Source organism: Mesocricetus auratus, unplaced genomic scaffold (assembly GCF_017639785.1).
Source record: "Mesocricetus auratus isolate SY011 unplaced genomic scaffold, BCM_Maur_2.0 Super-Scaffold_100003, whole genome shotgun sequence".
Taxonomy (NCBI): Eukaryota; Metazoa; Chordata; class Mammalia; order Rodentia; family Cricetidae; genus Mesocricetus; species Mesocricetus auratus.
In genome coordinates this window covers 117,458,183-117,477,958 of record NW_024429188.1, presented here as the reverse complement: position 1 = coordinate 117,477,958, position 19,776 = coordinate 117,458,183, and the positions used below count along the sequence as shown (strand labels likewise).

General features: G+C 41.2%; 1 protein-coding gene across 1 annotated transcript; it reads right to left on the bottom strand.

Moving 5' to 3' along the window:
* Positions 1-18,218: 18,218 nt before the first annotated feature.
* On the bottom strand, positions 18,219-19,478 carry Pnma6a (PNMA family member 6A). Its single transcript, XM_013127186.1, is given in 1 exon segment — positions 18,219-19,478. A coding segment is annotated over 1 exon segment (1,260 nt).
* Positions 19,479-19,776: the final 298 nt, after the last annotated feature.

The following is a 19,776-nucleotide window of genomic DNA, read 5'->3' as shown; positions in this document are numbered from 1 at the left end:
GAAGACATGTGGTGTCAACTTCTGGTTTCCTCACCCAGGTGCTCACAAAAAAAATTAACATGCACTCACACCAAAAATAATAAATAAACAACGTGCAGAAGATTTTAAAATGGAACCAAATTTTCCCTCTGTGTTATGAGCTGTCTCTTTGTAAAAGCCATCAACACAGTGTAACTCAATCCTTCTTACTTTTAAAAAGCAAAGAAAAATACTGATGCCTCCCTTCTTCCTATATTTTTGACTCCATCCAGAGGAGGGATTCATAATTCCAGTCTGTTAATGGCTTTTCAAAGAGAAGATCAAATCTAATCCATTGTGTTCTACATACCCAAGCACCAGGGCAGTGCAATAGTCAGAGGTTGCATGTCAGACGTATTCTTGCCTGCATTTTTTCTCCCTGTAGACTTAAGTGCTGCCCTGATAAATTCACAAGTAAACTTTACTAGTGTTTTGTTCTGATTCTCTGTGTATTATCTATTTGTCTATGTCCTGTGTTCGATTTATAAGATCTCCTCTGTCTTTATTTTATTGGAGAATATGGCACATCAGTCCTTCTTGCTAATTTCTGGGTGTCCTTTTTCCTATACACTCAGGTGTGACACATCATACTTTCTTGCTATCAGCTTTTTATGGATGTCATAAGGCTGCTGCAGATCCATGAAACTTGAGAAGCATAAGAATGTATGTAGTGCCTTCTGTTATTTGTTACTTTCTCTGTGTCTGTTTGATCTTTGTCTGCTCTTCTCTCTCTCTCTCTCTCTCTCTCTCTCTCTCTCTCTCTCTCTCTCTCTCTCTCTCTCTCCCTGTGTGTGTGTGAGTGTGTGTATGAGTATATGCATAACATGAAAGCAATACTAGGACCACTGGAGTATAATGCAGAGGAAGCACACGAGCAAGAGCAGGAATGATGTAGGCAACTAGAGCATGATACAATATCATAAACAAATGAAAATGTATAAAAAGTGTTCTAGTGAAATTCATCATTTTGTAAAAGAAAATAATTAGTTAAAAAGCAGAAGTAGGGAGCAATACTATAAAATATTTCCCTATGTAACTGTGAACCAAACTTACTATATTCTATGTTTCTTCCTTCCTCTATGCCTCCCTTTCTCCCCCCCCTATTCATTTATGTTGTTATGAGCTTCCTTCTGTTCAGTGGGCTAAAATTGAAAAAAGTGTGATTTTGTAAGTCCAAAGCACTTAAGAGGAGGTATGTCTTCTTCCTTATATCTAAAGGGTCCTGTACTCCAAATAAATCCACAGGTACAACTTGGAGCCTCCATCAGCCTGTGAACTAATGTGAACATGTTGAACAGAGGTATTTAATGACCAGGGATTAGTATAATTCAAGGGAAAAATTAATAAATCATATGACGATAAGATGCTAAGATAAAAATCTATTCCCATATCCTGAAATATGGGCATGAGTTCTCCTAAAGCTTGTGGTTTCTGTTTTCACCCTACCTTTGCCTATCTCTAGATTAGTTTCTAGGTTACTGTGGTTAATGAAAGAAATAATAGAAATGTGATCTTAGTTTAGGATAAATGTGTTTCTTTTCCTCTGTGGGGCATGGTATGTGGTGCTTAAAACTCCAGCCTCTGACATTATGTGGTCTGGGCTTCTTTCTAATGCCTCCACTTGTTACTCTCTGGGCCTTCTTAACATTTTTTGTAAGATGAAAATGGTGTTGGAATATTGTACCTTGCACACTCAAAGGATATGAAGGAAAATGTCCTCATTGAACCTGTACTCAATCTCATTCTGTTCCCTTCTCCATAAATCACCAGAGTTTGAATGTCCTTTCATCATACTTTGCCATCCTTTCTCGTCCTGTCCAGTAGCAGCCCCAGGAAGAACCTCACTTTTCCTGCAACTTGTGACTAGTGGATGAATTCACCCACTTCTCCAAGGCCAGGAAGATACTTCTTTCCTCCAATTTACCTTCTTTAGTTTTTTTTTTTTGGTTTTTTCGAGACAGTGTTTCTCTGTATTGTTTTGGAGGCTATCCTGAAACTCGCTTTGTAGACCAGGCTGGCCTCGAACTCGCAGAGATCCACCTGCCTCTGCCTCCCGAGTGCTGGGATTAAAGGCATGTGCCACCAACGCCTGGCCCTTCTTTAGTTTTTATCTTCCCTGATTTTCTCCCATTTCTGTCCACAGTTCTAGGATTTTGTCCATTTCACCATGTTCCCCTTATTGTAAACTTTCCATAAATTATCTCATCTTGTCCTCAAGATGACCTCTACTATTGACTTGAAAATCTCGACCTTGCATTTATACCTTTCTAAGACCCAAGTTTTTAAGTCCATTGGAAATTATATGAGCAACATTTCCAAGAATTCTGGCATATGCAATATACCAAGCCTAAGAATCAATAGGATAGAAGAAGGAGTGAGCTGAGGCAAAGTCTAAAGGCATAGACAATTTATTCAATAAAATTATAGCCCCAATTTTCCCAGAATTAGAAAAATAAATGGACAGAAAATCACAAGAAGTATATAGAATCAAAACTATGCATGGCTAGAGAGCCTCTCCATGACATGTAATGGTCTAGATGTCAAATTACAAAGCAAAGAAGCAATATTAAAAATCAGAAGGTGAACACAACTCACATATAGAGGTCAATATATCAAAATACCATATAATCTCACATCAGCAATCTTAAAAGCCAGAAAATCACACAGAATAATATAGTTCAAGCCCTAGAACCAAATAACTACCCACCAATATTTCTATACCATGCAAAGGGATTTCTGAATCTGATGAATAAGAACATTTCAAGGCAAATACAAATTAACGCAATGCATTTCAACCAAGCCAGAACCATAGAAAATAGTACAGACAGAGAAACAAGACTATCTCAGCCACCAGAACACAGAAAGAATGTATTTCATCAAAGGACAAGATGAGCAGGAAAGTCAGAGGACTCTGATGCCAAACACAAACCCAAACACCTAAGAATAACTGAGGAGGAAGAAGAGAAGTACTAATAATTCAACCAATCAGAACAACAATCAACAAAACTATACACAATAGCATGCCTTCCTACATAAAAATCTTAAATGGAAATGACCAACTCACCAATTGAAAACTGAAGACTAACTGGCCAAATTTAAAAAATTATGATACAACATTTTGTTGTCTTGAAGAAATATAAAATGAAAATCCAAAACTTTATAGTCAAAGTATAGAAATGAACATACCAAGAGAGGTAGATTATGAACAAAGTCATTCCCATATCTGAAAAAGTAGACTTCACACTAAAACTAGTCAGGAGAGATGAGAAAGGCACTACAGAATGGACCGAGTCATCAAAAAGATAAAATAACTATAAATGATATATACCAGTGATTTGGTATTATGATTTCATGAAAACAACACAGTATAGGCACAAGATACCAGCACTCTCATATTTAGATACATGTTTCAAAAACCAAAAATCAACAAAGAAACTTGAGAGATAAATTACACTATATACCAACTAGATTTGATATATAGCTACAGAATATTCCATCAAACACATAGGGAATACACAAAGCTGGACATGGCTGTATATGTGGGATAATACTCTTGTATTCTGTAAAGATTTGTCACTCATGCTGGTTTAAGAAACCTGATTGGCCTGTAGCCAGGCAGAAAGTATAGGCAGGGCTACCACACTAGGAGAATTCTGGGAAGAGGAAAGGCAGAGACACAGTTGTCAGTCAGATGCAGAGGAAGTGAGATGAGAATTTCTTATGGAGAAAAGATGCCAAGCCACGTGGCTAAACATAGATAATTATGGGTTAATTTAAGTTGTGAGCATTTGTTAGTAATAAGACTGAGCAATAGGCCAGACAGTTTATAATTAATATCAGCCTCTGTGTGTTTATTTGGGACTGAATGGCTGCAGGTCTGGTTGGGACAGAAACCTCTGTCTACAGTTGTATATGCCTATAATACCACAACTTGGAGACAGGGAACAGGAAGATTGATGACTTTCAGCCTAGCTGAAAACAGAATGCACTCTAGGTTCAACAAGATACATTGTCTCAAGAGAAAATATTAATGGTGTGATTGCTTATGTTTAAAAAAACTCAGTAAATCTCAAATTAATAATCTCAAGATGAGCATAAAATTTCTAGAAAACAAACTAAATGCAGTAGACAACAAGAAGAAATAATGATAAGGGCAGGGGTAAATGAACTAGAGAATTAAATGAACAATGGAGGGAAAAACTAATAAACAGAATCAATGAAAGGGTTGATCTTTCAGAACAGTAATCACAATTTTAAAAGTCTGAGGCAAACTAATCAAAAGAAACTGGTAACCAGATTTCATAAAATTAGAGATGGATTAAGAAATTATAACAACAGAGTTCAAGGAATATCCTCCAAAGACTCTATAAGTCCTACCTCAGAGATTCTATACATTCATTCTTACTGCTATACACCAGCTAAGGAAATGAATCAACCCAGTGTTAAGTACCAGTTGAGTGGTTAAAGAAACTATTCAGCTGAAATGAAAAATAAAGTAATGACATTTGCAGGAAAATTAATGGTATTAATGGTACAGGAGCTTATTATATTAAGAAAAACATCTCAAATTCAGAAAGACAAACAATTCATGTTTTCTCCCCTATGGACATCCCAGAACTTAACTTTATATGTGTGACTAGATGAAGCAAAAATTATGAAACAAGAATGAGATAGTAATATTTATGTGTTTGTTTGTTTAATTCATAGGAAAATTATGCATTATCAATACAATAAAATAAATCCAGATAAAATCTATTTGGCAAACTAATAAGTAAATGTCTTAAAAATCTAGTTTCCCACTTTCTGAGCTTCCTCCATGAGGGCTGGAATAAAAATAGACAAAATGGTTGGAATCTATTCAAAGGTCCTCTGCACCAAGTCCTATGTCTACTTAGCATCTAGTATGTGCCTAGATGAGTACTTTGGAGGAGGCGTCTCTATTTCTTGGACAAAAGTCATTTGGATAGGAAAAAATAGTTCAAGTAGATTCCCAAAAGAGCATATACATGCTGGAAATAGCAGGGTGGGCCAATCTCTTAGTGGCAAAGAACTGTTTTAGTTGTCAGTCACTGCATACCAGAGGCCCCCCCATCCACAGTCATTGCCAATTCATGATCCCTGTGTGTTCAACAAGTGTTTTCAAGGAAACTTCAGCAATAATTTGAAAATTAAACCCCAAGTACACAATCAAGTGGTCATGTGTTTTGATTTTGGTTGTGGGGCTTGAACTCAGGGCTTACATGTGCCAGGCACGTACTCAAGCACTGAGCTATATTTCCAGATCAAATCACTGCTTAAGTAAAAGCCACCTGGCCTGCCAAAGCCACCACAGGGATAGGTCCTGAGTATGGGTGCTTATGCTGAATGAACAAGAGGTGTATTATAGGTCAGACAGTCTTTAAAAGAGGGTGACACTTGCACATGATGTTTCACACTTTTTTATGTGTTCTCTTAATGTTTCCATACTTTTCCAACTGAGGAGTGGCCTTGTATCAAACCCTTGGACAGAGCCCTTTAGGATCAAAGGAATAGGGCTGGGGATTTATCTCGGTGGAAGAATACTTGCCAAGCAACTGTGAGGACCTCAGTTCAAATTCTCAGAACTCACAAAAAGCCAGATGTAGGGAGAACAAGGAATAGATCCTGTCTCAGACAAGGTGGAAGGTGACTTCCACAGGAACACCATTCTCTGTTCATTTTCTCTGTCTTTCTCTGTCTCTGTCTCCCCCTCCCCCTAATGTTTAAATCTCCTGACTTGTGATCTGAATTTCTGAAGTTGTCCTGAACTCTAAGAGGCAGTCCTGTAGGCTGCAGCCTCCTACTCCATGATCACTCCCCACACCATCCTCCTCCCTCTTCCATCCATGACCAGAACACCAGTCACTTCCTCTACCACCGCCTTAGAGGGAGGCTTCCCTTGGACCCAGGAGTAGCATTTTGTAGCGCAGTTAGTGGCTCAGTCTCTTGTACAGGTGGAAAATGTCTGTTATTCATCCCTTTAAGGAGGATCCTGGGAGCTGTTGTCCAATGTTCAGGCCCAGGCCCAGATCTACCCATGATCCTCCCCATTAGGAATGTGGAATTGGGCACTCTGGAGACAGTCTGCCTTACCAGAGATGCTGCTAAGCTATCTACAGTGACTTGAGGTGCAGGAGTAAACCTGAAGTATGAATACTAGTATTTTTTTTTAATTCACCACCTGTGGCCCCTACATGTGATGTGCTCATGGATAGTAGAGGCCACAATGAGGATACATGGGCCAGACGTTCCCTGGTCCCAGAGTGAAACATGGGATCCAAATAGGAATAGTTCCTTCTCTCATGGAGTTTAGCGATTACAAACCGAGTAAAGGTACTATGGGAGTAACCTTTGATGGAGCAGTGTCTGGATTAAGCAGGCCTTGCCTCCAGGGAGCTTGAGTCTCAGTTTCTGGGCTAAGGACCAGCTTCAGAGAGTCTAACACTGCTCTAAGGGCAAAATTACACCAGTAGCCTGTGTAATGCATGTCCCCAATCTTCTGAGTAATGCAACACAAAGATGGGTAGCGAGTACTTCCCAGGTCGCATTCAAACTGAAATTCTCTCCTTATTCATCACTGCCCCCAGGGTGCAAGACAGGGATCTATACATGGAGTTTAGGAGCCTGCTATGTAAATCAGTGGTACAGTTGTTGCCAAGCATGTGAGAGGGCCTGGGTTCCAGCCCCACTACTATCAAAAGTAGGGGTCATGTGCCTCATGCGCAAATGTTCTCAGATTTAGGGGTCCCAGCTAATTTAACTTTCCTGGAGTTTCATATTCTGATTCCACATGCTTGAAATCTGGCAGCTTCCTCCCGTGGACTCCAAATTCCTTCCACAGCTTCTGTTCCTCATCTTTCCAAAAGAAAAGCATACTCCTCACTCACTGTGTAGTATGTATCTTGAAGTACTTAAATGCATCAGCCCAGGACTTAAAACTCAAAAAGGCCTACAAACAATGGGTTCTAGAGTCTTTGAAGATAAAACAAAGCATTTTTAGAAAAAATATATATTGGGGAAGAGAAACAGAAATACAAATATACTGAGGCAAAATTTGGGCATGAAATATTTCCAAAACAAGAAAGAGCTTAGTTCTATATTTTAAATATGAGAGTATCAGATTTCCACTCTCTGTCACTGTGTCTGTCTCTCTGTGTGTCTGTCTGTATCTCTCTCTCTCTCTCTTTCTCTCTCTCTCTGTCACACACATGCACAAACACACACACACACACACACACACTAATCATTGATGGACTCTTGGATTGATTCCACGGCTTAGTTATTGTGAATACTATGCAAATGCACATGGAACAAAACAAAAACAAAACCCCCCAAAAAACAAAAACCATGGAGTCTATTTTGTATTGACCATTTACTCTTGAGTATGGGGCCTGCCCTGAAGTGGGACTGATAAACCCACTGTCACTCCATTACTGAAAACTAATTTTCTTCTCCCAGCAACGTCGCTTGCAAATAGCTTCTTGGTTAGGGAGTGGGACTTTGTGCACTCTTCACTATCTCTATCCTAAAATTTTGCCTGGCTTAAATTTGTGCAGTCCTTGTGCATTCATATGTTCATCAACTCTATCCAACCTATCTGTGGTAGTATCACATTATGCTTTTAGTTTGCATTTCCTTAATGAGTGGTGATATTGAGCACATTTTCATACACATGCTGTCTATGCTCTCTACTGAGCTCTTTTGTCCATTTTTACAATAGATTATTTGGGAGATCTTGTTTGCTTGGTTGCTTTTTATTAGTGAGTTCTGCTAATTCATTGATATTTGAGATATTAACCACCTAGAAGTTTATAATTCGCAAATGTTTTCCCCCAATCAAAAAAAGATGTTGACTTTGTTTGGTTGCATATTTCCTTTTGTTATGCATAACAATTATAGTTTGAGGGAATCTTTTATGCTTTTGCTGCCTAAAGTTTTGATGTGATAACTAAAAAATGCTCCAAGAACAATGTCGGGCTCAAAATCTCCTGAGTGCTATTTGCTAAAAAGACCATACTTTTCCCAACTGTGGTATTTTGGCACACCTTCCCCTGGAAATCAGTTTTCTGTGAGTGTGTGGGCTAGTTTCTTGTCTCTTTTTCCCACCTTGATGTCAATGCCATACTTTTGGCTGTTTGTTTGTTTGTTTGTTTGAGATAGAGTCTCTCTATGTAGCCCTGACTGTCCTGGAATGTTTGTTTGTTTGTTTGTTTGTTTGTCTGAGATAGTGTCTCTATGTAGTCCTGGCTGTCCTGGAACTTACCATGTAGAGCAGCCTTGCCTTGAACTCAGAGATCATTCTGCCCTTTACTCCCAGTACTATAATTAAAAGTGTTTGCCACCATGCCTGTCCACTGCACTCTTTTGATCATTTTATCTGTGTAATATATTATGAAATCAGGAAACCTTATGCTTCCAATTTTTGTTTTCTCCTTCAGGGGGCGCTTTGGCTATTTATGGCCTTTTGCAGCTCCACAAATTCCCCACCCCCATGTTTTAGTGAAAAGAATGGCATTTGAGTTCTGTGGGATTGATTTCCCGACTGAAACATTTAACAGCCAGAAATATTGGTGGCAAGGCCCTTGATTACTGCCCCATAGCCTCACTTGAGCACATAACTACTGACTTGTCCCTTTTTCTTGTCATCTTAGAGTGCCTCCCCCATGAAACTTAGGTAACCACTTACCCTACCCACCATCAGTGTGGTAATATTTTGTTTATGTTCTAATAAAGCTTGCCTAAAGATCAGAAAAACAAAGCAGGCAGCCACTAGAGAGTTCTTACCTCTACCAATGCTCAGACCAAAGGACCGATGCTATCCTCAGATTGCATCTCCAGACTGCACTGCTCTCCACCAAATCTCAGACTACAATGAGACTGCACTGAGCTCCTGCCTTGTATTCCTCTCTAGTGTTGGGATTAAAGGCATGTCATCCCAAGTGCTGGATTGATGCTGTAATGATAAACAGCACACTTACTGAAAGTAAAACTAAGTATTTATTGTAGAAATTACTGAGGCCTAGGTAATCTATTGAGCCTTGGACAGCAGATCAGTACCCATCCCAAGTATACACACGGTCTCTGGACTCCCATAGAACAATGTGAGGTGCACTCTCACCCTGAACTCTTGGGGAAGGGTCTAGGCCCTGCCCTATATGAAATGACAGACTATGGACACCCCCATGGAGGGCCTCACCCTCCCTGGGGGAAAGAGAGGATAACGGGGGGGGGATGGGGGGATGGCACGGGAGGAGGGGAGGGAAAGGGAGAGGGACCTCGTACTGACTTGTGAAGCAACCTTATTTCTTATCTAAATTTAAAATGGAAAAAAAATATTAATAAAAAAAAAAAAAAGAAATTACTCACAAGAGACCAAACAAGTAACCCAGATCAGCCGAGTAGTTTTCTGCTGCCGAACTGGAAGCCGAAAGCTGGAAAAAGAGACCAAGACTTCCGTTCTTCAGTCTTTTATGCCTTCCCCAAAAGTGGGCCTGGCTAGTGACGTAGTTCACCGCCTACGTACGTATACATCTTTACGTCCGTCCGTATAAGTCTTTAGGCATGACTAAAGTGGGTGTGGTTAGCAGTGTGGTAAGCCACTCTTTTATTTACCTCATCTGTATGCGCCTCTAGTAAGTCACATGGTTAATGGCGGCATTTTTTCCTCCTACAATTCCCCTTTTAGTCTAAAAAGGATATTTAAACTTAAAGCAACTAACTTCTGTCAATGAACAAAATGTATCAAACATCTATCCCATCTAAACCTAAACTTATCTGAAACACCCAAATCTGAACACCTCCTTACAATCCCAACTCTAAAATAATTGAAAACTAACACTAACAGGTGTAAACTATTCTATAATATCAATAGTAGGGAGAGGGGGCGTGGAATTCTCAAAACTACTTCCTGCTGAGATGGGACGACAATAATCTCATGGGGACCTGTGAGAAGAAAAATGTTAGTGTAACAAAATCTCAGTAGATCAGTCTCTGTATGGCAGGAGATGCTTGATTGAAGTTCCTGATTGGGGTTCTAGTGTTGATTGAAGCTCTCTGGCCAGATTGTAGAAGATGTGCTGTTTCAGTTCCTTGGTCCGGAGTTGTGTAGAGTGATGTAGTTTCAAGCCAGTTTCAGGAACATGCTTGTCAGGTGGAGTCTAGGATGTGGGGCAGTTCAGATGCCTCCAGTCGAATCAGGTGAAGTCAAGGAAGTGGATCCTCATTCTCTTTCTGAAGCAGTTGAAGACTGCTGTCATGAAATCCCTTGTACTCTGGAAAACTCAAACATTAATGTTAACAAAGAAATATTTTAACTTTTATATGTATGCATACCGGAAGAGGTGACAATAGGGAAGATGGTAAACATGAAGGAAATTAGACTTTTCAGAAAAAGAAATCCACAGATAACAGTCCCTAATTTTATTTTCTTCTGTCTTATATCAATTGCTCTTTGATATAATGCAGAAATTCTGAATTTTATTTAAATAATATGCTTGAATTTAGAGTAGGAGAGCCAATCCAACTCCAAAGCCAGCTTCAGTTAAATGAATGGGAACTGAAGTATATGAAGAAACAAAGATAAAAGGGCACTATGAAAAACAATATAGAGAGATTTAGACTTTGATACCACACAGTGAGTTACTGTTTGTTTGAGGGTCCTCAGGGTAGCTATTCATTCCTCTTCAGGAATCTGTATGTCCAGTATTCTTTGCTGAGTTTACCTGTGAAGACGAAAAACAAAACACTTCTCTTTCCTTTTAAGAGGTCACTTTACCCATGGTAGAATATGATTTTGTAGATGAGCTGTTATCTTCTTCCTCCTGAGATGTCTTCTGTTCTGATCAAAACTTAATTAATTTTGATGGACCCCAAAGCTTTTCTTCTCATGTAGAAACAAAAGCATAACCCCTTCCCCAACGTAACACATATCCTGGTTTCCAGACTGAGGCTATAACATTCTTAAAATACACTGGTTGGTTCAGTTCAGAAGTCTTCTCTGTAGTCCAGTGTCTTTCTGCTGCAGTTTGTCCTATTTTATCAGCATTAAGAAAATTCAACATTATTAAAGCATTATGTAACCTGTGTTTAGGGGTCTTTGTTCTCCCTGGCTGTTGATGAAGCATTTCTTTTAAGGTTCTGTTAGATCTTTCAATCACTGCTTGTCCTGTGGGATTGTAAGGTATACCAGTTACATGTTTTATATTATAATATTTGAAAAATTGTTCCAATTTACTGGAGACATATGCTGGAGCATTGTCAGTTTTTATTGTTTTAGGTATACCCATAACAGCCATCACCTCTAAGAGGTGTGTAATAACAGAATCAGCTTTTTCAGAGCTGAGGGCAGTAACCCATTGGAAGCCTGAGAATGTGTCTATGGTATGGTGTACATATTTCAAACTGCCAAATTCTGGGAAGTGAAATACATCCATTTGCAAAAGTTCATTTCTGTGAATACCTTTAGGATTACAACCTGCTGGTAATGGAGTTTGATTGTAGAACGAGCAACTGGGGCAATTTCTTGCTATTTCTTTGGCTTGTTGCCAGGTGATAGAAAAATCCTTCTTTAAGCCTTTGCTGTTAACATGGTGTTTCTTATGAAATTCTGAAGCTTCTAACACATTACCTACTAATAAATGATAAATTTCATCATTGCCTTGTGCCAGAGGACCTGGAAGACCTGTATGGGATCTCATGTGTGTTATATATATAGGATGAGTCCTGTTTCTGATGGTTTCCTGTAATTGTAAAAATAATGAGATTAATTCTGTACTATCAGGAACAAATTCTGCAGTCTCAATGTGCAAGACAACTCTTTCTGCATACTGATTGAGAGGCTCTGTAAAGTCTTTAAGTACCATGAGAATGGCATATAACTCTGCCTTTTGTACGGAGTTGTAAGGGCTTTGAACTACTTTACTTATATTTTCTGATTTATATCCTGCCTTACCTGATTTGTTTGCATCTGTGTAGAAGGTAAGAACTCCAGAAATAGGTGTTTGCCTCACAGTACACGGAAGAATCCAAATTGTTTTTTTTTTTATGAATTTGATTCTCTCTGTTTTGGGATAGTTATTACTAATACTTCCCAAAAAGTCACTGCAAGCTATTTGCCAATACTCATTACCTTTCCATAAGGAGGAAATTTCCTCATTCGTTAAAGGTACAATAATTTCAGCTGGGTCTTTCCCAGTCAGTTGACAAAGCCTTAACTTACCTTTTAATATCAAATCGAGATCTTTTCTATATATGTTTTCAATTTTTCATTCTGTTTATATGGCAGAAATACCCATTCTAGTATGATGTCTTCCCTCTGCATTAATATTCCTGAGGGGTATCCTCTAGATGGTAAAATAACCAGAATACAGTCCAGCTTTGGATCCACACGGTCCACATGTGCTTCTAATATTCTCTTTTCTACCCATTCTAATTCTCTTTCAGCCTCAGCTGATAGTACTTGTGGGCTGTTTAGGTCTTTATCTCCTTTTAAAGCCATTTTCAGGTGTTTTAAATCATGCCCTTCTACACCGATAATTGTCTGTAATTGAGAGATTTCTCCTAATAGTTTTTGAAGATCATTAAGAGTCCAGTAACGATCTCTTCTGATCTGTACTTTCTGCGGTCTAATTTTCTGAGCATCTATTTTTTTTTGGTTTTTTGAGGCAGGGTTTCTCTGTGGCTTTGGAGGCTGTCCTGGAACTCACTCTGTAGACCAGGCTGGCCTCGAACTCACAGAGATCCGCCTGCCTCTGCCTCCCGAGTGCTGGGATTAAAGGCGTGCACCACCACGCCCGGCTCTGAGCATCTATTTTATAACCTAAATAGTTAATAGAATCTCCTCTTTGTATTTTTTTCTGGGGAAATTTGTAATCCCCAGTGAGGCAAAGTTTCCTTTATTGCTTCAAACATCTTTTTCCAAAGTATCCTTATTTGAATCAGACAGTAATATGTCATCCATATAATGATATATTAACGAATGTGGAGATTTTTTACGAATTATTTCCAGATGTTTATTCACAAAATATTGACACAAAGTTGGGCTGTTTAACATACCTTGAGGTAGTATCTTCCACTGGAATCTCTCTACCGGACGGGAATTACTATAGGTAGGTACCGTGAAGGCGAACTTTTCTCTGTCGTTTTCTTGTAACGGTATGGTAAAGAAGCAATCTTTTAAGTCTATAACTATAATTGGCCAATCCTTAGGAATTAGAGAAGGTAACAGCATCCCAGGTTGTAGAGACCCCATAGGCTGAATTACCTTGTTGATGGCTCTAAGATCAGTAACCATTCTCCCCTTACCAGACTTCTTGACAACAAAAACTAGTGAATTCTATGCACTAGTTGGTTCCTCAATATGTCCAGCATCTAGCTGTTCCTGAACTAACTTCTCCAAAGCCTCTATCTTCTCAGATGTCATAGGCCATTGGCCCACCCAGATGGGTTCATCTGTCAGCCATTTTAAGGGTAGAGCTTTTGGTTGCTCTGTAGGTTTGGCACTAGCATCCTGCTTCTGTACAGCCTGTACATTTGGCATCTGTTTTCTGTACTGCCTTACTATATTCTTTCTACCACTAAGAGCTTGTCTATAATTCCTAGCTGATACAGGAGGAATGTTAATCTGCATATTCCATTGCTGTAATAGAACACGACCCCAGAGGTTTGTAGCAATATCTGCAACATATGGCTTTAACCTTCCTCTCTGTCCTTCTGGCCCAATAAAGTCAATCCATCTAACGCTCTGTTTAACTTCAGATAGGGTTCCAATCCCTAAGAATTGAACATTAACCTCTTTTAAAGCCCAATTTGGGGGCCAGGACTTCTGATTAATAATGGTGACGTCACTTCCGGTGTCTAAAATGCCATTAATTACCATATTATTTAACAGGTAACTTGGGTCTATGATATTGTATAGAAGTTTGCCAAAATATGTTTTGTATCTCCTCCTGATATTATTGATTCATCCTCTGGAGCTAATGTATTATCCAGTAACGTATTATTTACAATGGGCAGTGGATCTTCTAATTGTCCTGGGAGAGGCTGTCCTCCACTGTCACTGTGAATGACCGGATAATCTTTCTTTCTAGGGCCCGATCCCCGTTTCCCAGCTTTAAAGATCTACCTTGTCTATCTTTAGTGGACCAGCATTCGTTGGTCCAATGTTTTACCTTTCCACACCTCCTGCAGAGACCAGGAGGCTGAGGACTTCTGTTTGATGTATTCCTGGTAAAAGCATTATTTCTAGGAATGCGTTGTCTACAGTTCCTACTCAGATGTCCTATTTTACCACAGTTAAAGCATGTGGCATCTTAATGTCTGTTAAAATTCTTGGAGATTGCCTTCCCTAACCAGGCCTCTATATCGTCATGGGTAGGGTACTTGGCATCCTGGTGCCTCCTCAAGCCTGTAGAAATAGCTTTACCTACCCAAGCTCCCGTATCCTGACTTTTACATTCCAGGTTTGCTGTATGTAGGACCCATTCCTCCAATGGCGCTGATCTTATTTTTAATGGCCAAATTACCTGCCTGCATTGAGGATTTGCGTTCTCATATGCCAAAGATTCTATAAGGAGTCGCCTAGATTCTGGATTTGCTACCTGTACTTCTACTGCTCTGGATAATCTCTCTAAAAATTCAGTGAACCTTTCCCTTGGGCCCTGTAATACGTTGGTATAGGGTTGCATTATCTCTCCTGTTTCACAAACCTTATCCAAGTCATTTAAAGCAGCTGTACGGCATAAAGACAACATGTACTCATCATATGCAGACTGAACCTGCGTGTCATCATAAGGACCCTCCCCAAGAATCTTGCCTTGGGCTACTTCATGACCGTCCTTTAATTCCTGAATCTCTAACGCTTTTGCTTCTTGCCTCCATAAAGCTCTCCATTGAATTTGACAAGAATTTTAGAGCACTGCGGAGGCTAATTGGGCCCAGTCTTTTTGGGTTACTTTATTTACAGTGGACCATGAGGTTAGGAGCTCTCTAACAAAGGGAGAATGAAAACCATACGAAACAATGGCCTCCTTGATTTTCTTTAGATCCTTCATCTGTATAGGTTCCCATTGATAAGCAATGGGACCATTTGATTGTTTTTTCATTGCTGGTTTTTCTGTTACAAATACTGGGAAAACCATAGGTGAACACATAGCAGCCTTAGGGAGATCTTTCCGGCATTTGAGAGGTGTTGAGAAACTCCTGTCCTGACCTGTTGCCTGTATGTCTGATTCTGAAGTATCAGATTGAACGTCTTCTAAAACCTGCAGTCTATTCATCATTGTTTCTCTTAGCTCTTGAAGTTCTTGGGACAAATAATTTTCTAAGGACGGAATCCTTCATTTTTTAGCATTCATCATTTACACGTGATTCCAAATATTTAATATTCTCATCCTTAGAAAGTACCTCAAAGGCAATGTAAACTGCCTTCCAGAAATGATGTTCTATCAGTTAGTTTGTCATTGTTCTCAGACATGGAACAAATCTTTTCTGTTAGCATTTCAATCTTATGTTCCAGTCTTTGCAGTTTGCTAGTGAAATCATCAAACATGGAACAGTTTTGTTGGTTAAACTTTTCAACATTATGTTCCACTTTTTCTATTCTGTCTGTTGAACACTTTTTTCCTGAAAGTAATTCAATTTTGTGTTCCATCTCTTTAAACCTGTTTATCAGACCTACATTATCATTTTTAATATCCTGAATATTTTATACCAAACCTTCCTTACTATCCTGCAAGGAATTTGCATTTCCTGAATTCTTTGTACTAGGATTTCAAAACTATCCTGCGATGACTGTATGACCTGTATAAGTTTTGCCCTATTTTTGAGCCATTCCTTTAGCAAAATTATATTGATTATGAAACTAATAATCATCATCGTGGGTAGGAAGTACCTTTCAGGTAGGTCCTCAATCCTTTCTAAAATCCCATCCATACAAAAAAACAAGAAAATTCTTAACATCCTGCATCGTAATGTTAGCTGTTGACATTGTATAAAGCAGTTACATTTGTTACCAGTGGAATTTTATTCAGGCCGAAATCAGCAGGCCACCAGCGAAAGAGCACGTGGCCGAAGTCAGCAGGCCACCAGTAAAAGAGCACGTGGCCACGAGAGAAATCTTGGAATACCACCTAATCTTACCAGTAGGTAGAAGGTGCTGGTTCCTGGCGGCAGGAATCGTGCCTTGCCGAGCAAGTGAAGTGCTGGGGAACTTAGCGAAATGAGAGTCCACGTGTGCCTGGTCGGGCCAAGGAGCAGCCGCTTTTCTGGGCGTCTGGATCCGGGTTCCGAAACTCCTGACACCAAACTGATGCTGTAATGATAAATGGCACACTTACTGAAAGTAAAACTAAGTATTTATTGTAGAAATTACTCACAAGAGACCAAACAAGTAACCCAGATCAGCCGAGTAGTTTTCTGCCGCCAAACTGGAAGCCGAAAGCCGGAAAAAGAGACCAAGACTTCCGTTCTTCGGTCTTTTATGCCTTTCCCCGTAACGCCCCTAGCCATGCCCAAAAGTGTGCCTGGCTAGTGATGTAGTTCACCGCCTATGTATGTATACGTCTTTACATCCGTCCGTATACGTCTTTAGTCATGCCTAAAGTGGGTGTGGTTAGCTGTGTGGTAAACCGCTCTTTTATTACCTCATCTGTATGTACCTCTAGTAAGTCATATGGTTAATGGTGGCATACAGGCTTCCTCCTACACTGGATCAAAGGTGTGAGCTCTGTTTCTCTTTTACACTGTTTCATGCTCATGTAGCCCAGTGTGGCCTTGAACTCACAGAGATCCATGTGCCTCTGTCTGCTGATTGCTGGGATTAAAGGTATGGCCACTGCTGTCTGTCCTCTATGGCTAACCAGTGGCTTACCGTGTGTGTATGGCTAACTAATGATTTAGCTCTTAACTAGGTGTGTGGCTAACTAGTGACTTAGCTCTGTACTCTGATCTTCAGGCAAGCTTTATTAGGTCATAAACAAAACATCACCACACACCAGCGACTGGTCAGCCTGCTCCTATTACCCAAGCCCCCCACCCCATCTCACAGCCCTTCATTTTCCTTCCCTGAACATATGCCAATCTTGCTCCAGTCCAGCCCAAGCCCAGAAAAGGCAGGATGCAACTGTGACACCAATGGAATTTATTGAACAGGTACATTTACTGAAGCCATTGAAGGCAAGGAGATGACAGCACAGACATTCCCAGAAGCTGCTAGAGATCACAGGTACTATCTCTTCCCATTCTGCAATTCGTGGGTAAGGACCTCATCTGCTTGCCTCAGTGAGGTCTACATGACTCAGCTTCCTTTCCAGGGATCCCTGATAAGTATGTCTCATTCCAGATGGCATCTGTCAGTGTTCTCTCCTTTAGGGGGACTCTAGAACCATCACCCTCTGCAGGGTGATCCTGAATTATTCTGGCATAAGACAGTCACAGGACACCAGAAAGCACAGAAAGGAACATTTCACCAGAGGAACTAGAGTCACAAGTAACAACAAGAATGGGCCATTAAATCTTGGTTCTCAGATCCTACCCTTTCTTAGTCCAGGTATTCATGCCCACCCCAGGTTGACATCAGTCACAAGATGAGCCAGTCCCTGATTGTTATCATCCATCCTTTTTGCTGGTTCCTTCAAGGGCTTGGCTTGGGATCTCTGTGGAGAACCTTTTCAGGTAAGAACACACGCATCTGCAGGGAACAAGCAGCAAATGGATGACCTGCAATTATATCAAGAGAGCTGACCAGGAATACTTAACAGGAGCCAGGAGCAGAACAAACGGGACCTTGGCTGGAATGGAAATTCACAGCACAAGCTGGGCTATAGTGGTGGCTAGCTGGGTGGATTAGGGCTTCCACCCATCTGGGATTGATACGCTTTGCCTAGGGTGTAATGGATGGGAGAGCTAGTATGAAAGTGCATACTCATTGAATAGCTAGGTAACTGTGAATACAACAGGTAAGGGTGAGATTCCCAAGGCAGTGACATAAGCCTGCCTGGGCATGCTGACTGGTAGAAGAGTCAGGCAATCAGGATCCTTGTAATACAGACTCTTTCTCTCTAATATCTTCTAAGCCAGGGGTTATAGCAGACATCTGCAGACCCTCTCCTCCACTCTGGGGTTGACCCTTCATCAATACTTCTAGGCTGATACAGGATGGGATCCTCTGCCTTATGTTCCCCCGCCTAGACAAGGCTGCCCGGCACCCATCCAGGCCCTCCTGGGCACTCTCTGGGAGTACTGCCCATCTGAGCTGGGGTGGGAGCCCCAGGGGTCTCATCAAGTCCTGCCTGTCTTAGGTCTACAGGGCCATGGTGTGAGTTTTGGTCGTCTATCTCTTCCTCAACCTCGTCTTCTGCCTGTTCCTCCACCTCATTTTCCTCCTTCTCCACATTTTCATCTTCTGCCTTAGCAATGGCTCTGCCATCAGTCTGGGCAGGAGCCAGATCAGCAACTTGATCCAACACCTGGGCTCCCATGTTGCCGGCTATTCTTGCCTCCCATGCCTCAGACTCCTGTATGAGCCCCAACAACTCCAGGAAAGTTGGAGGCCTCCCAATCATTCTCAGCATCCTCAGAACTTCATACAGAGTCTCAGTCAAGTTAGCCCTGGTGAGCACCTGTCTCAGGCAGACATCATCAGTGGAGGTTTTCTCTAGAGCCCCCTTCTGGAAGGCTTTCTGCAGCAGGACTTGTAGCCTCATCACAAAGGCAGAGAGCTGCTCATCTGACTGCTGTTGAGCAGTCAAATACTTCATTTGGATAGTGATCTCAGACTCATTGTCTCAAAATACCCGGGTGAGGGCCTCTAGGCAGTCGTCTGCAGTCTTTCCTGGATTCTCTGCTAGCAGCCCAAATACAAGGTACAGGGCAGTCCCCCTCAAGGCCCGCAGCAATCATCTCCTCTTTTCCCTTTTTTGGACCCTTTGCCACACCTGAAACATGTCAGTGGTGTGGTCTAGCCAGGCCTCAAAGTATTGCTCCCCAGGAGCTGGCTGGTACCACAAGGTCTCTACCCAGGGCTGGATTGTCTGCCTGCCTGACTGGAGCCTGCATACTCTGTTCAGCTCCAGACCCAGGGCTCCAAGTACATTGTCCACTGTCTGCCCGTATTGCTGCAAGAAGTGGAAAACATGACCAAGAAGTTCTTTGCTGGAACAACAGGGCACAAAGACAATGCTCCAGGGACCCCCAGTGCCTAGAATTTCCCTTGGGACCAAAGCATAGTTAACTTCCTGGTCAAGCTCAACCAGAGCTGCAGTGGCATTATCCTCCTCACAAAATACTTTGACCAGCACAGTAAAGTGGCCCATGGGCCACATGGCAGCCTTCAGGGAGTCTTGGAATTCAACTTCACTGCAGTCCTCTGGGATGCCGATAATCAGGCCCCTATGAGGGCTGACACCCATCCACCTGCACCAGTCCTGTAGCATCTCCACCGCCATAACCTGAAATTTTGCCAAGGCTTACACTAGGGGTAGGAAACAGTTTCCCTAGAAGCAGGTCAGGCTGGGCAACAGGAGCCTAGGCTAGGACTCACTTAGGGAGACCAGCCTAGGTCTCCATAGCCTGCAAACAAAAACAGGGAGAGAGGAGGTTAGTGTCCACACGCCCCCACCTCTACCCCTTCTCATCCACTATGCCTACAGCAAAGGTTCTCAATCTGTGGGTGTCAACCCATTGGGGTCAAAAGACTTTTTCACGGGGGTCTCCTAAAACCACTGAAAAACACAGATATTTACA